This window comes from Tenrec ecaudatus, chromosome 6 (genome assembly GCF_050624435.1).
Source record: "Tenrec ecaudatus isolate mTenEca1 chromosome 6, mTenEca1.hap1, whole genome shotgun sequence".
NCBI lineage: Eukaryota > Metazoa > Chordata > Mammalia > Afrosoricida > Tenrecidae > Tenrec > Tenrec ecaudatus.
The window spans coordinates 54,648,719-54,664,163 of NC_134535.1; the positions used below are offsets into that span (position 1 = coordinate 54,648,719).

A 15,445-nucleotide genomic window follows, 5' to 3' on the forward strand; every position below is an offset into this window, starting at 1 on the left:
AAGGAAGGGGAGAGAGTTTGGAAAGGAGTAGAGCTTGGGGGTGAAGTGGTCTGGGGTTGGAGGTTGTGTTAGACTTGGGGGGCGGAGGAAGGCGAAGGGTGCAAAGATGAAGGGCAGAACAGACCAAAGGGAGGGAGTTGTTCAGCAGAGAAAAAGGTGTCTTGGAAGGTCCAGAAAGATTGGGACTATTTCCTTAGTCCTTTGGAAACCTGGGCAAAAGTGTGATCCCAGAGGCGGAGTTCTGGTTGGAGGCTGAGGTTCTGGCAGGGCTGTCCCCCCCCCTATTTCCGCCCCCCCCTTACCAATCTGCCAGCTGTCCATCACAGCATTCTTGGGCTGGGGGTGGCTCTGACCACCAGGATCTTGAACTTGACGTCCTGTTCCCCTTCCCTCCCAGTCATGTCTGAGCCACAGAGATGGGCAAGATCGAGAGCAACGAGAGGGTGATCCTCAATGTCGGCGGCACCCGGCACGAAACCTACCGCAGCACCCTCAAGACCCTGCCCGGCACCCGCCTGGCTTTGCTGGCCGCCTCCGAGCCCCGGGGCGACTGCCCGACCGCCGCGGGCGACCGGCCTCAGCCCTCTCCTCCTCCAGTCTCGCCGCAGCCGCGGGCGTCCCCGCTGCCCCCGGGCCCCCGGGGAGGCTGCTTCGAAGGCGGCGCCGGCAACTGCAGCCCCCGCAGCAGCGGCAGCGACCACCGGGGCGGCGGCCGCGAGTTCTTCTTCGACCGGCACCCGGGCGTCTTCGCCTATGTGCTCAACTACTACCGCACCGGCAAGCTGCACTGCCCCGCCGACGTGTGCGGGCCGCTCTTCGAAGAGGAGCTGGCCTTCTGGGGCATCGACGAGACCGACGTGGAGCCCTGCTGCTGGATGACCTACCGGCAGCACCGCGACGCCGAGGAGGCGCTGGACATCTTCGAGACCCCTGACCTCATCGGTGGCGATCCCGGCGGCGACGACGAGGACCTGGCGGCCAAGAGGCTGGGCATAGAGGATGCAGCGGGGCTGGGGGGCCCGGATGGCAAGGGCTGCCGCTGGAGGAGGCTGCAGCCCCGCATGTGGGCCCTCTTTGAGGACCCCTACTCTTCCAGAGCCGCAAGGGTAAGGCCGTAACGGACCCCTCCCCTGCAGCTCCAACTTCTGCCAACTGCCTTTCCAACTGGCTGCCCATTCCCATTAAGGGGCTATGGGATGGGAGGTGGCCAGAAAGGAGAGTGGGACCTCCCAATGAGGTTACGTGCTCATGCTGTGCAGCAGAAGGCTTGGGGGTCTCGGTCCCACTCTACCCCATTCCCTCCCCTGCACCCCAAACTGTGATTTCCTTCAGCAGGTGGAATCTAAAGGCCAAATGTCCACTTCTCTGTCTGTCAGGTCAGTCTGGGATCTTGTCCTGAAATGGGTATCAGACTTCCTCATGAGTTTTCCCTCACTCTTTTGCCCCAACTGTTCCTTTAGCTTGGATGTCACCTTGAGGTTTCCTGGTCATCCTGACTTGACTTGACATTTTCAGTGAGGCCTGGCACTCCATCGCATCTGACTCACCCAGAACAGTTCCTCCAATTAGGGATCTATTCTGAGGACACAGGAAGGGGAAATGGAACATATGTGTATGGCAGTGTGTTTATGTGGAGAGGAGGGGAAGGCAGGGGCTTTGCTTTCTGACTAGAATCTCCCAGATGCGGAATAGGCCTGTCCCTAACTGACCAGAGCCCTCCCAGGTACACTGAATTTTGCAATCTGTTGCCTGTCTCCTTGGTCTGTGTCTACATTACTTACAGGCTGAGCATCCTTTAGTTGCCCAGGGGATCCGAGTTCTGTTCTCTAAATTTGAGAGCTTTCAATTGTAACAAACTTTATTTTACTATTCAGACTGTGACTCCAGCATTAATTTTTCTTATTGTTTCTAGCTTGAATAACAGCTTACAGTGTTTTTTTTAAACACTCAATTAATTCTTTAAAATTCCACAAAGGGTGTATCAAAGTAATTAATAGCGGTGTGTCCAGTTTAAGGGGAACAAAATAAACATAAATAGCTAAAAGGTGTATGATATGTGAATGGCTTTTTATTATATGTGAGAAAGGAATGCTGTATTTAGGTAAATATTTGCAACTGCCTGTGTCTGGTTTGCTTCTGTGATCCAGTAGAGACAACTCTGGGAAGACTGGGAATGCTTCCAGCTACACGTTGATTCTGTCTTCATTGTTGTGTGCTTCTGCCTCTGAGATATTGTTCAGCTGCCAATCTACCGATGAGCTGCTGAAAACCAGGTGGTCAGAAAATGTGTTCTGATCCCACTTTGGAAGTCTGAGGACAGTTCGAAATAGAATTTAAAGAGACAACTTAAAGGAATACTGTTACCTGGGATTTGGTATTTAAATGCTTACCTCATGCCCACATTCACATATTTGAATACAGAATGAATGACTTCCACGCTGACGTTTTTGTGTGCTTGAGAGCCTTCTGTGAAAGCAACAACATGAGTTGTTATTAAAAAACAAGTGCATATTTATTTAATTTAAATCACAAGCTCCTGACTATTATATCTGTGTCTTTTGGATTCCAGCGAGTGCCTTAGTGCTGATTTCACTTGGTGGCTCAGAAGATCATCTAAGTTCCTGTGATTCTCCTCCCTTCCCCATCATGCGCTATATAAAAGGCAGACTGCTTTATTATCTTTCCTTAGGATAACATATACCATTTTATTTTAGGCCAGAATGCAACGCAACAACTAAGAAAGTTATGCATTTTTATTATTGTTTTGGAGTTTCATTCTATTGATTAATTATTGGTCAAAAGGATAGACCATTGCCTTAAAATAATTTCTTTTCCTTTCTTGCTTTTAAACTTTCCAAGGTTTTATTATGGTAACATTGAGGATCTGACCTGCATCAATTTTAAGAGAGGAAAGAACACATGCAGATTAGAGATTTATAAAGGATTAATGAGCAGCTACACGCCAAGAATCATAGGTCTGGAACATTTCTTTGAGACCACCTAACCAAGACTCCTTATTTTGTAGATGAGGAAGCTGAAGATTGCCCATGCCTGATGATGGCCAAGGTCATACAGAAAGTTAGCCAAAATTGTTCCTAAGGCCTCATGACATCCTCCCAGGCCCCTCCCACCGCAGTCACTGGTGATAACTGACTGCCTGACATGAGAACTCTCTGCAGATGTGTGTTGCTCCTGAGATTCAATGCAGCACAGGACATTCACTGGAATCCTAACTTTGAAAGGCCAGCTATGATTTAAATATATATTTAGATAATATAAACATATATAGGATTTAAATATAAATGTATATAGGTGTTCCATCACTTTGCTTTATAAAATTATTACCCAGCACAAGCCAACATTAGAATAAAAATTTAGGTTTTGAAATGACTTCTTAAGGAAGCCTGCTTCAGTATTCATTTTTATTGACCAGTCAGGTATTTAAGTATTTGTTTTCTTTCAGGGTAGCTGCCATGTGTGGGGCTTGTCTTCAGGCAGATTCCCTTTCAAGTGGCTAGGGATTGCCTAAACAATATATAGAATAACCACAGATGAGCATTCTGTTTAAATGTGTTTTAACAGTTTATCTTAACACCGCTCAGCTGGAAGCCCGACTTTATGTCCTCCGTCTAGTTCAGTGAACTGAACTGCACTGTAAGCCGAAGGATGAATTCATGTTTTATATAGATAGGATTCTCACTCACTCATTCACTGCTCAGTCTATTCTGGCTCAGAGTGACCCTATAGGACAGAGTAGATCTGTCCCTTTGGTTTTCTGAAACTTTGAAAAATCCTGTGGGAGCAGACAACCTCATCTTTTTCCTGTGCAAGAACTGGTGAGTTTGAACTGCTTACCTTCTGGTTAGCAGTTCTATGCAGAGCTCACGACACCACACGGGCTCCTTAGATATGTATGCTCCCAGGAGACAGAAATCAATTTTCAAGTGGTCTCTTTATTTTGTGGTCTTAGTACCACACGTTTTAGTCTCAGTAAAATTTAAGTATTTAAACTTTTATAAACATTTCTCCTTTTTATATACATTCATAATTCATTGGTATATTTAAGCATTTGTAGCTGTCTGAATTATTTTTCATTTTGTTATACCTCCCTTTAGTATACTTTGTCCTTTTCCAATCTTTAAAATAATTAGTAAGTAATTAATAGATGCATTATTTCTAGAGTTTATGATCACAAGTGACAGACTGAAATGGAAATGATACAAACTCAATACTGAGTTGAAATTTGCACCACTGCGTATGTGTGTCAGGTTGGTACATCCCCCCTCCTTTATTGCTTTTAATTTGTAATTCAAGTACATATTTGAGAGTTCCAAATTGTCCACATAAATATGAGAATGACTTTATATATTATGCTCAAGTCTTACATATTCAAATATTTAAGAATAGTATTAAAAAATAGATATTTGTAAAAATTCAAATAAGAGTTGCCATGGAAACCTGTTGTGGAAATAAGAGATCAGTACATCAAAGAAGAAATTACTCTATTACTGCCATTGTGTGCTATCAACAAAGAGTAAAAAGTAGGGGCACATAGATGCATTTATCAAAATGTCCTGCATGTATACTTCCCATTTATTGTTTAAGCTTTAGCGGCACATGGAGTTTGTGCTCTGCTCTAAAGACATAAGAATCTGGAAGGCACCAGGAAGACATTTTGATAAAACTTGATTTTTGAGAAGTTAAAAATATAAAAGAACAATAGTATGCGGTTAAATAAAAAAGAAAACAAATTCACTGACATCTAGTTGATTCTGACCGGGGAAGTGTGTTTTATGTTTGGTTGCTAGCCGGCAGGTCAAGAGTTCCACCTGATCTGCAGGGGAAAGAGGAGGCTTCCCATTTTCATAAGGAGTTACACTATGGGGAATCTACAAGGGCAGTTCTACTCGGTTCAATACCAAACTCTCTCATCATTGAGTCAATGCCCATCCTAGTGGCTTCATAGGTCATGGTCGAAAGACCCTGTGGGTTTCCAAGACTGTAACTCTTTACAGAAGGAATAAGCCCCGTCTTTCTCCAACAGAGCAGCTGGTGGTTTCAAATTGCTGATCTTGCAGCTAGCGACCCGTCGCCTAAACACCACATCATCAGGAGTCCTAAGGTTAAATAGTAGAATCGGGTTAAATAGAATAAAATATAGGTCAAATATTGTTCCTAGTATTAAAGAGGTGAGAGCAGATAAGCTTATGTTTATCTTCGTTTCCCTTTGTTTTAGGGCATAGGTTGGCTGAATTCAGTTCTATCTTTGAGTGTGTCTCATTCTTAGTGATTTATGTATATCTTAGATTACCTAATAGATTTTTTTTTTACTTTCAAAGAGCAATTTAAAAAGAAAAAACAAAAATAGAAAAATAACTTCCATGTAACCAGTCAATATGCCATTTTTCTGGTGTGGGCCTAGATATATGTTTTAAACTCTTTATCTAATGTACCACAATTGCACATATCATTCTGAACTGAATAATATCGAATCATACATGGACAGTGATAGTAAAGTCCTTATTTCTTAAACTTGAAAACATTTACTTTATTAGTATTTCAGATTTTCTCATAATACTACTAAAACATGCAATTTACATGTATTAAAATGTAAATTTCAGTGCCTACAATTGTATTCATATTTGCAAATTTTAAGTTTTTTTTAAATGGACTGCTTTTTCAGTCCTTTAAAAATCACAAAACCAAACAAAATATCTAAATATTTGAGCACAATAAGTGTAAATTTTAATTTAAATATAATATAATACAATTAAGATAAGTAGTTGTTCATATTATATTAAGACTGAATACAAAATGGGTGCATAAGCAAATATGGTGAAGAAAGCTGATGGTGCCCGGCTATGAAAACATATAGTGTCTGGGGTCTTCAAGGCGTGAAGATAAGCAAGTGGCCATCTAGCAGGGAAGTAACAAAGCACACATGGAAGAAGCACACCAGCCTGTGTGACCATGAGGTGTCAATGGGATTAGGTATAAGGCATCTAAGACCCAGAATAAAACCATACCCAATGTGAATGGAATTGGACATCCCCTCACAGAGAGGTCACAGGGAAGAGATGAGCCAGTCAGGGTGCAGTATAGCACCCATGAAACACACAACTTTCTTCTAGTTCTTTGGTGCTTCTTTCACCCCACTATCATGATCTCAATTCTACCTTACCAATCAGATTAGACCAGAACATGCACACTGCTACAGATAAGAGCCCACAACACAGGGAATCCAGGCTAGACACACCCCTCAGGGTCAACACTGAGAGTAGAGATGCCAGGAGGATTAGGGGACTGTGGAGGGAGAAAGGGGGAATCTATCACAAGAATCAACTTAGAACCCCCCTCCCAGGGAACGAATAATGGAAAAGTGGGTGAGGGGCGATAGAGGACGATGTAAGATATGGAAAAAAATTATAATTTATCAAGGGTTCATGAGGGAGGGTAGGTAGGGGAGGGAGGGGGAAGAAATGGGGAGTGGATATCAGGGGCACAAGTGGGAAGAGTATGCTTTGAAAATGATGATGGTGGCATATGTGCAAATATACTTGACACACTGGAGGAATGTGTGAATTGTGATAAGAGATAGAATAGCCCCCAATAAAAGTATTAAAAAAAGACTGAAGAAAGAAAATTTATTAAATCTTATTTCCTAAGCTTTGTTCCAATTAAAAAATTATTTACCAATGTAGCATATTCATGGAACTCCTAGTGTAGTGCAAATGATTCAATGTTCAGCTACTAACTTAAAAGTGGGCAGGTTGATTCGACCCAGATTCCTCAAGAAAAAAGGCCCGGAAGTGGGCTTCTGAAAGTTCTCAATCATTTGCAACACTATGGAGTGTAATTCTTTTGAGAAACACATGGTTGCCCTGAGTCAGCATGGACTCCATGTCAGGTGGTTGCATTTTGTTCATAACATATTGTAATCAGTTGTGGGCAGTTCCTTGTATGAATGAGACATTCCCACCAGGGACAGATTATTCAGTAAACCAGATTAGCATGTGTGAGCATACCTCCAATGATTTACAAATTCACTCCAAATTAGTTAAACCCATGCTTACTTTTGCTCTTTGGGTACTCCAGCACTGTCTATTCCTAAGTACCATAAAAACTCGTGTATAAGTTGAGTTTTTCAGCACTTTAAAAAAAATGCAGTTATGTGGTAAACTTACTCAGCTGGTAGTTAGGTCGGATTATACTCGAGTCTATACACTATTTCTTTAAATCAGATTGGTAAGTGAGCAGGAGCCGGTCCATTCAGTTCTTATTTAGTCCTGTAGTGGTTCTGGTGCATTGCGGGAGAAGTGTTCGTCTGCTAACCAAAAGGTCTGTGATTCAAAGTCCACCAGCCCCTTCACAGGAGCGAGAGAAAGCGGTCTGCTTTTCTAAGGATTCACTGTCGCAGGAATCGTACTTAGAGTCTGAATCAAAATTGACTTGCTAGCAGTGGCTTTTGTTTCTGGTTTAGTGCAAGAAAAAACTTGGAGTGTGTTCAGTGATTCAAAAACTGGACAAATTGCAATAGTTGTGTGTGTGTGTGTGTGGTGGGTATTTCAAATCATTTCAAAGTTCAAGCAAATTTACATAATGCAAGAGGACAAGTAAGTGGAACGTTCTTACAGCTCGGACATCCTGCATTTCAGACTGTAGGTTCATTTAGTGAATGCCGATTATGCAATGTTTATAGACCAGGAAAAGGGAAGGAGCCCTGGGGCCACGCAGTGGTTAAATACCCAGCTGCCAACCTAAAGGTCAGGGGGTGGGACCATCGGTTCCTCCCTGGGAGAAATACGTGGCGCCTGCTTCCAGAAAGGGATGGCCTCAGAAACCCCAAGGGGCCCTGGGGATTACTTGTTGGGCTGCGGTCCACCCTGTGAACAGCTAAGGTCTCAGAACCCCCACAGGGGGGTTGTCGCTATGAGCGGGCATCACCGTGATGGCAGTGCATCGGTTTGTGTTTGAAACCTATTGGGGCAGTTCTACTTTGCTCTGTAGGGTTTGGATGCTTTTGTTGTTTGTTTTGTTTTTAGACCTGAAACTATTTAAGATAATGTAGGAGAGAACATAGTGTGCTGCCTTCAATAAGCTCATCATTCTTTTAAAAACATTTCCTAAATCGAGGTATTATTACTAAATTTAAAGAATGTTACAATGACAGCAAAGAGGGAAGCAGCAAAGAGGGAGATATTACAATAAATTTTCCACAAAAATATTATATGGAAATCTTGCTTGGCACATGCAGGAAAATAGTCCTTGAGAGAAATAATGGGTTTAAGGCATCATTAGTATTTATGCGATTATGACATTTTGGTTCTTTCCATCTTTTCCCCCATTTCCTTTATAATATGATTGGGGAATTAGGTACAATTATCCAGAGGATAGTCAAGTGTCTTTATCGCTTCCATATTAATTTAAAGTCATGGCCAATCAAATGACAGTGCAAATAAGCATTGTGGCAGTTACATAATTTCCTGTCAACTTGCTGAGGAGTGGAGTCTAGTCTGTCAATCAGGTTGCAGCTTCGTTTGGAGGCACAACAGAGATAAATGGCTCACTGGAGGACAGATACACTCTCTGCTTGTCTCCCTGTGAGACATTTTTTTTCCACAAGCCACATGAAGCTTCACTGGTGGAGCCAGAGCCTGGAGCTGGAGGAGTCATATGGAGACCCATGTCAGCACTGAGATGTTTCTACCCATCACTGGATCCACAAGACTTTCCACCCACTGGCCTGTGATTTTCCTTAATTCAGCATCCTTGCATGCGTTGTGTGAGGCTGAAGAGGTGTTTATAGACTGGTATTTGGCATATGGGCTAATATCAGACTATGGACTTGATCTGGACTGGGCTGGGATGTTTTCTTACTATCCAATTACTCTTTACATGAAGCTCTTTCTTGTACACACGAGTGTCTATGAATTTTGTTTCTCTAGTCTACCCAGAACAACAAAAGCATGATTTAGCAAAATTCTATTTATGGGATCTTCAGTATCCTTTTTTGCCACTGTTATATTTACCGACTACTGATCCTTCTTCTTTTTTCCCAACTTTGAGGACAAGCTATGGTGCTTTCACTCTCCTCATATGCATATAGACGTTAGAGCTTGAATATGGAAGCCTGAAGAAGGATTGATGAATTTGAATGGTGGTGCTGGTGAAGAACATTGGCAGTACCATGGACTGCCAAAAGAGCCAGTACATGGTTCTTGGAAGAAGTACAGCCAGAATGCTCCTTAGAGGCAAGGATGGTGACATTTGTCTTGAATACTTTGAACATATTGTCAGGTGACTCCAGTCCACGGAAAGGGACATCAGGCAAAGCAGAGGGCCGTGAAAAAGAGGAAGACCCTGGACAAGATGGATTGACCCAATGGGTGCAGCAATGGGCTCAAACATAAGAATAATTTTGGGTGATACAGGACCAGGAGATGTTGCATTCTATTGGACATAAGTTCACTATGAGTTGGAACTCATGTGACGGCACCTAACTACAGCAGCCTTTCTTATTAAACATTCCTCCTTTAAGGTGGATGGATCTTATCCTCTGTCAGCATTGTGATAGAATCATTAAGTATTGTAAGGTGTTCTGATAGCACTTGGGACTTAGGTGTTGGGCTGTCAACTGTAAGACTAGCAGGTCAAATCGACCAACCCGTCCAAGGAAGAAAGATGGGGTTGTTTGTTCCCATCCAGCTTCATACACCCTATATAGGATCACAGTGTGTGGGAATTGATCTGAGAGCAGTGGCTTTGATGGGTTTGGGGTCAGTATTGGACTTAAGGTTAGACCTTCAGATGTTCTTTTTGAGGGTGTGATAATATCCCTCTTCAATTTGTCATTCCCAGCGTAGGAGAGCCTGGTTTTTGCTGTTGTTGTTTTTTGACTCAGAAAGGCTAATACCAGTCCATGCCAGCTCATTAAGTATTCATCCCAATGGGTTTCATTTCATTTTTGACTATTTCTAATTTTCCTGGATTCATAATTTGTACACTCCACGTTCTGATGATAAATCGCTGCTTGATGTTTCTCATTTTGAGCTGTGCCACATCTGCAAGTGAGGCCCCTGAAACCTTTCTTCATCCTCGTTAAGCTCAACCCTGCTTTGAGAAGTCAGTCCTTGTCTAGTTACAGTTGATTGGCTTCCAGTGTGAGAGGTTCCTTGTGTATGAGAGGGTCCTTGTGTGATAATCTCAGACAATGTGTCACTATCATTTATAAGATGCTTATGGCTGTTTCCCCCTCCCCACCCCACCCCCCCATGAAAATCACAGGTCCTCCTTTCTAATCAGGTCTTAGTTTGGAAAGTCCACTGACGCCTGTTCATCAAGGATGGCCCTGCTGGTATTTGAAACGCAGGCTGCGTAGCCTCCAGCATCTGAGCAGCATGAGAGCCACCGCACAGCAGGGACAAAGTGGCTGATGCCAAAGTGTACGACAAAGTGACTTATGGATGAAAGAATACCGGGCACTAAGGGACCAGTAAAATGTCATCACAGGTCTCCACGAGGAACTATGGAGTGTCAAAGTTGTCTAAACAAAGAAACATCAATACGTTATATAAACTCAATTCAATTCTCTTTGAAGTATGAAGGGATTTTCTTTTCAGAAGAGCAATCAAGATATTCATTGATGACAGCAGAGCACGGCGTTTTGCTTATCTTCTAGGTTGAAGGGTGGTAATTTGTTTTAATACTGTGCAGTCAATATTTTCACAGGCAGTGAATAGGATGCGGGTGTTGGGAGGAGAGTAGGAGTACAGGGTGTATAGAAACAATTGGAAACATGCCTGAATTGGGAACTAAGAATGTCACGATCCCTGAGATGTATCGAGGGTGTGGCTGGCATGCCACGTGCCCTACACAACCTTTGAGAAGGGGCACCAGGGAGACATTTCTATTGGCCACAGAAAGGTTCAGTGCCAGCAGTGATAAATCATTCAGCTATTTTAAACTAATCACCACAAGTGTTATTTTCCATAGATACCCCTCAGCTATTACTACATGTGTGACCTTGGAAAGTTGACTTCAGCTTCCTGAATTATGGTTCCCTTAACCTAACACTGGAAGGGGAAAAAATGGCGATGGCACCATGGTCCCGATAGTATCCAGTTTTTTCAGGCTGAGCATTTTGAGATTTAAAGTAAAAACAAGGAATATTATTGCTAACGATCTGGGAACAGATTTGTGCTCGCTTTGGTGCCTTGTGAGGACATCGCATTAATAGGTAAACCAGGATTGAGGGCATTTTTTTTTCATTTAAACTTTCTGCCTTTTCTTTTTCCTACAGCTGGTGTATAGCTGCTGCTTTGGTTACCATAGAAACAGGTTAGCTCCTGGCTTCCTGTTTCCATTGAAAACAGCTTTCTCTCAACCACATATTGATTTCAGGAAATCATTTCGCTGTGGCTCCGCCATGAACCCCATAATGATGATCAGCTCTGTCATTCCCTAAGCTTCAGATTCAGTGCAGGCGTCTAGCTAGCCGCCCACCAGGGTAACTGATTAGAGAATCTCAGCTTTATTTCCATTTGGAAAGTGCCTTATCAATGACACCATCCTTCCCCCTTCCCATGGCTTACACAATAGGGAAAGACATTTGCTTGAGGAGTTTACAGATACGCCTAACACGTTCGGGCGTTTACAAAATAGTGTCAACTAGTTCAGTTGTGATCGCTCTCGTAACCCGGTCTGTCAAAGCCCTCTCAGAGAATACTATGCTCTCTAGCATATTTTACAAGTTTATAGCTTTGTGCTCCTTACTGAGGAATGTTTCACAATAAATTTGAACATGTCGATTATGGGGTTCTGTATTTCTCTTTGAGGAGATATTTAAGATGTGCACAGCCATGTAAAATGCATGTGCACACTACCCATACAGAAACCAACTCAATGGCCTTTTCTATACAATGTTTGAAATGGAGAAGTAGTGGAAGAGTTATAGGAATATGACTTAATTATTTTTTCTGAAGTTTCAATCAAGAGCGGCTATGTGTACATGTGCACATATATGAGTATGTGAATACACATGCATTACACCATCCAGAATAGGTACTATTTGAGTGATACAGGTACCTAGGATAGATGACATTCTTCTAGTGCTTGGGAGGCTAGAACTGGAAAGTAGTTAACTGGTACAATTGTCTCCACTAGAGAAGAAAGGCAACAAGAAGCAGTGGCCTTGTTTGTTCCCCGCTAGTCAATGGCAACTGGCAACTGCAAGACTGGACTTCAGATCCTCTGCCTTCTGGCAGGCACTTCTGGCTTAAATAGCCTTCCTGCTCAATCTTGATGGTTCAGTTTGGCTCTGTTTCAAGTTGAAGCACAAATATCAGTTCTTGGGAAAAAGAAAGCATCCTGGTGCAGAGTGTTTAACTTTCCCCAAATCCAAACTCCCTGCGATTGAGTTGATTTCCACACATAGCCAGCCTGCAGGACAGGGTCGGACTGCTTCTGCACATTTCCAAGCCTGTACCTTTTCATGGTAGTGTAAAATCTCATCTTTCAGGGTGAAGCCGCTGATGGTTTTGAACTATTGATCTTATGGTTAGCAGCCCAATGCTTAACCATTATGCCCTCAGAGATTTTAAGCGTTTGACTATTATCTTAAAAAAGTTGGCACTGCCAATGTATCCAGATATGTTTTAGAAGAAAGGTCCTGGGGTCTGCTTCTCAAGGGTCACAGCCATATGAACTGTTCAGCTCTGCACAAATGGGGTTTCCACGAGTTGGCATCCACTCAATGACAACTCTCTCTCTTTTTTAATTTAATAAATCTTTTTATTGGGGCTCATACAACTCTTATCACAATCCATACATACATCAATTGAGTGAAGCACCCTTATACATTCATTGCCCTCATCATTCTCAAAATTCGCCTTCCACTTGGGTTCCTGGAATCAGCTCAGTTTCCTTTTTCCCTCCCCCTCCCTCCCCGCTCCCCCTTCCCCCTGAACCCTTAATCATTTATAAATTATTATTTTATCTTATCTTACACGGCCCGGTGTCTCCCCTTACCCACCTTCCCATTGCCCATCCCGCAGAGAGGAGTTTGAACATAAATCCCCAAGATCAGTGACAACTCTCTTTTTCAGTTTTTTAGATGCTTTCTTTTATGCCTGACTGTTTACCAAAGAACAGAACCCCCATATTCCCTTATTAGTCATTCATTCTATTCGTTGCCCCTCCAAATGCAGCCTTCCATTGCCCATTCTATGCCCTTTTTGGCTTACCATGATTTATGTTTAAGAAAAACTACATATTTGGAACAATGTATAGTACATTTTTGAGTGGTTTTTCAGATTGGGTCCTCAAAAGGAGATAGGCATGGTTCAGAACATATGTAACATCTGTGAATATTTGCAAATAACACAGCCATTGAGATGCAAACCTCCAAAGAGTTCCCTGTTCTTCGTACGCCCGGTGATTGAAAGCAGACTGTTGTTTGCTGAGAGCAGAAGGGAGCACTGTCCCCATGGAGTTCCCAAGGCTGGGTCTTTATAGTAGCTGACTGCCACCGCTTCCTCACAGGAGCTACATGAATTCCCACGCAGACGCTAGCTGTGGCTAACTAACGAGCGCCTTAACCCCCGTACCACCAGGGATCCACTCTGTAAAGTTACAGCCTTGGAAAATAAAGAAGTCAGGGTATTCGGTTCTGTCCTATAAAGGTCACTATAAGTCAGTGTCCATTCCACAGGGTTTTTGTGGGAGGGTTGACCTCTCTCACAGTCAGCCCTTCCTCTGAATCTCCATATCATTCTGCAGAGACTGTATGCTAGCACTTCTGATACCCAACAAGACTTTCTCATTTTCCTAGTATTCTGTGTCATATCAGTGTGTTCTCATTTAATGGCTACAATGCCTTTGTGATCTTTCTCCGAAGAGACTAACAAAGCAATTTGTAAGTTTTATGTATCATTTCTGGCATTAACTACAGTTCCTCAATGGACTCTCCTCACCTGCATCCTGGCTTCTTCATTTTTGTATTATTGATTCTTTTAGAATGCTGCCTCTTCTGAAAGAAGGTGGGGGGACTATAGTTATCTGTGGGTGAATCCTGCGGATCTCTTTGTGTGGGGTGGTTAGAAGCAAATAGGCCAAGTGGGGAGCCCTCTTAAGGTTTCAGAAAGAAGCTTTATTTGGGGACAGAAAACTCCAGTGCATTCGGTCAGTACGGAGCTACGTGTCCTTCTCACTGTGTTCCAGATCCTTGGAGGAATTCTGAGGCTGCCTTAGAGTGCGCTCTGCTCTTCCCTATTGTTCCAACACACCTAAGGGGAGCTGTCCTCTTTCCTGTTGCTTTCCAACCTGGAGAATGGCTCTTTCTGATTATCTTCTGGTGGCAAATTCTGTGGCCAAACTAGTAAACCCAACCCTGATACCATTGAGTCAAGTTCAACTGATTGTAACTGCTATTGTGGTCCATAAGATTCCAGTGACTGTTTTCTTGCAAGTAGATCACCAACCTTTCTTGGAAGACACCTCTGGTTGGACTTGAACTTCTAACCTTTCAGTTAGTAGCAGAGCACGTTAACTACTTGTGTCACCCAAGGACTCCTAATCTTTTCTTAGCTTACCCTCTCACCTTTCCCTCTCCTAACACTTCTTGCCTCTGTGTTTGGGGTTTCTCTGTATCCCTTTGGAAGCACAAGACTGACCTAAAGAAATGCTCTCGATTTCCAAGCAAAATCATTTTCACAGGTATAGAAGTTACTATATATATATACATATACATACATGACAATACATCTGTAACACATCTGATTAGCGCTACTCTTTTCCCTGCCCATAAAGAAGTGTTGCTCTATTACTCTTCCCTTCGGAGCTTACATTGGTGCCATGAGGTGTCATAAGTTGGTTCTGACCCATAGACACTGTGCGTAATGGAATGAAGCACAATTGCTGTTATGCTTGAGTCCGTTGTTGCAGCCACTCTGTCAGCTCATCTCCTTGAAGGCTTTTCCTTTTTACCAATGCTCCATGTTATAGAGCACGATGTCTTTCTTCGGCGACTGGTCTCTCCTGACAGCATGGCCAGAGTACGTGGGATGAAGTCCTGCTATGCTACGGTTCTATTTCTTCCAAGGTAGATTTGTTTGTTCTTCTGGCAGTCCGTGACAATTAGTATTCTTCAAAAATGCTCAAGTACATATATTCTTCTGCAGTTTCCGTATTCAATGTCCAGTCTTCACATGCATATGAAGCCATTGAAAACACCATGGCTTGGGTCAGGTGCTCTTTAGTCTTTAAAGTGACAGCCTTGCTCTTCAACATTTAACAAAAATTTGTGCAGTAAAATTGTCCGGTGCAATACATTATTTTGATTTCTTGGCTGATGCTTTCATAAGTATTGATTGTGGATGCAAGCAAGATGAAATCCTTGAATTCACCCTTCTCTCTGTTTATCATGTATTGCTTATTTGTCTAGTTAAGA

At 42.8% G+C, this 15,445-nt stretch overlaps 1 protein-coding gene across 5 annotated transcripts in view; it reads left to right on the plus strand.

Annotated features, from left to right (window-relative positions):
• Positions 1-404: 404 nt before the first annotated feature.
• Positions 405-15,445, plus strand: part of KCNC2 (potassium voltage-gated channel subfamily C member 2) — a 209,723-nt gene continuing 194,682 nt past the window's right edge. For all 5 annotated transcript variants that reach the window (XM_075552764.1, XM_075552762.1, XM_075552763.1 and 2 more), the window contains exon 1: positions 405-1,106. In XM_075552764.1, the coding sequence (XP_075408879.1) occupies positions 417-1,106 (690 nt within the window). In that variant the 5' untranslated portion in view covers positions 405-416. The remainder of the gene's footprint in view (positions 1,107-15,445) is intronic.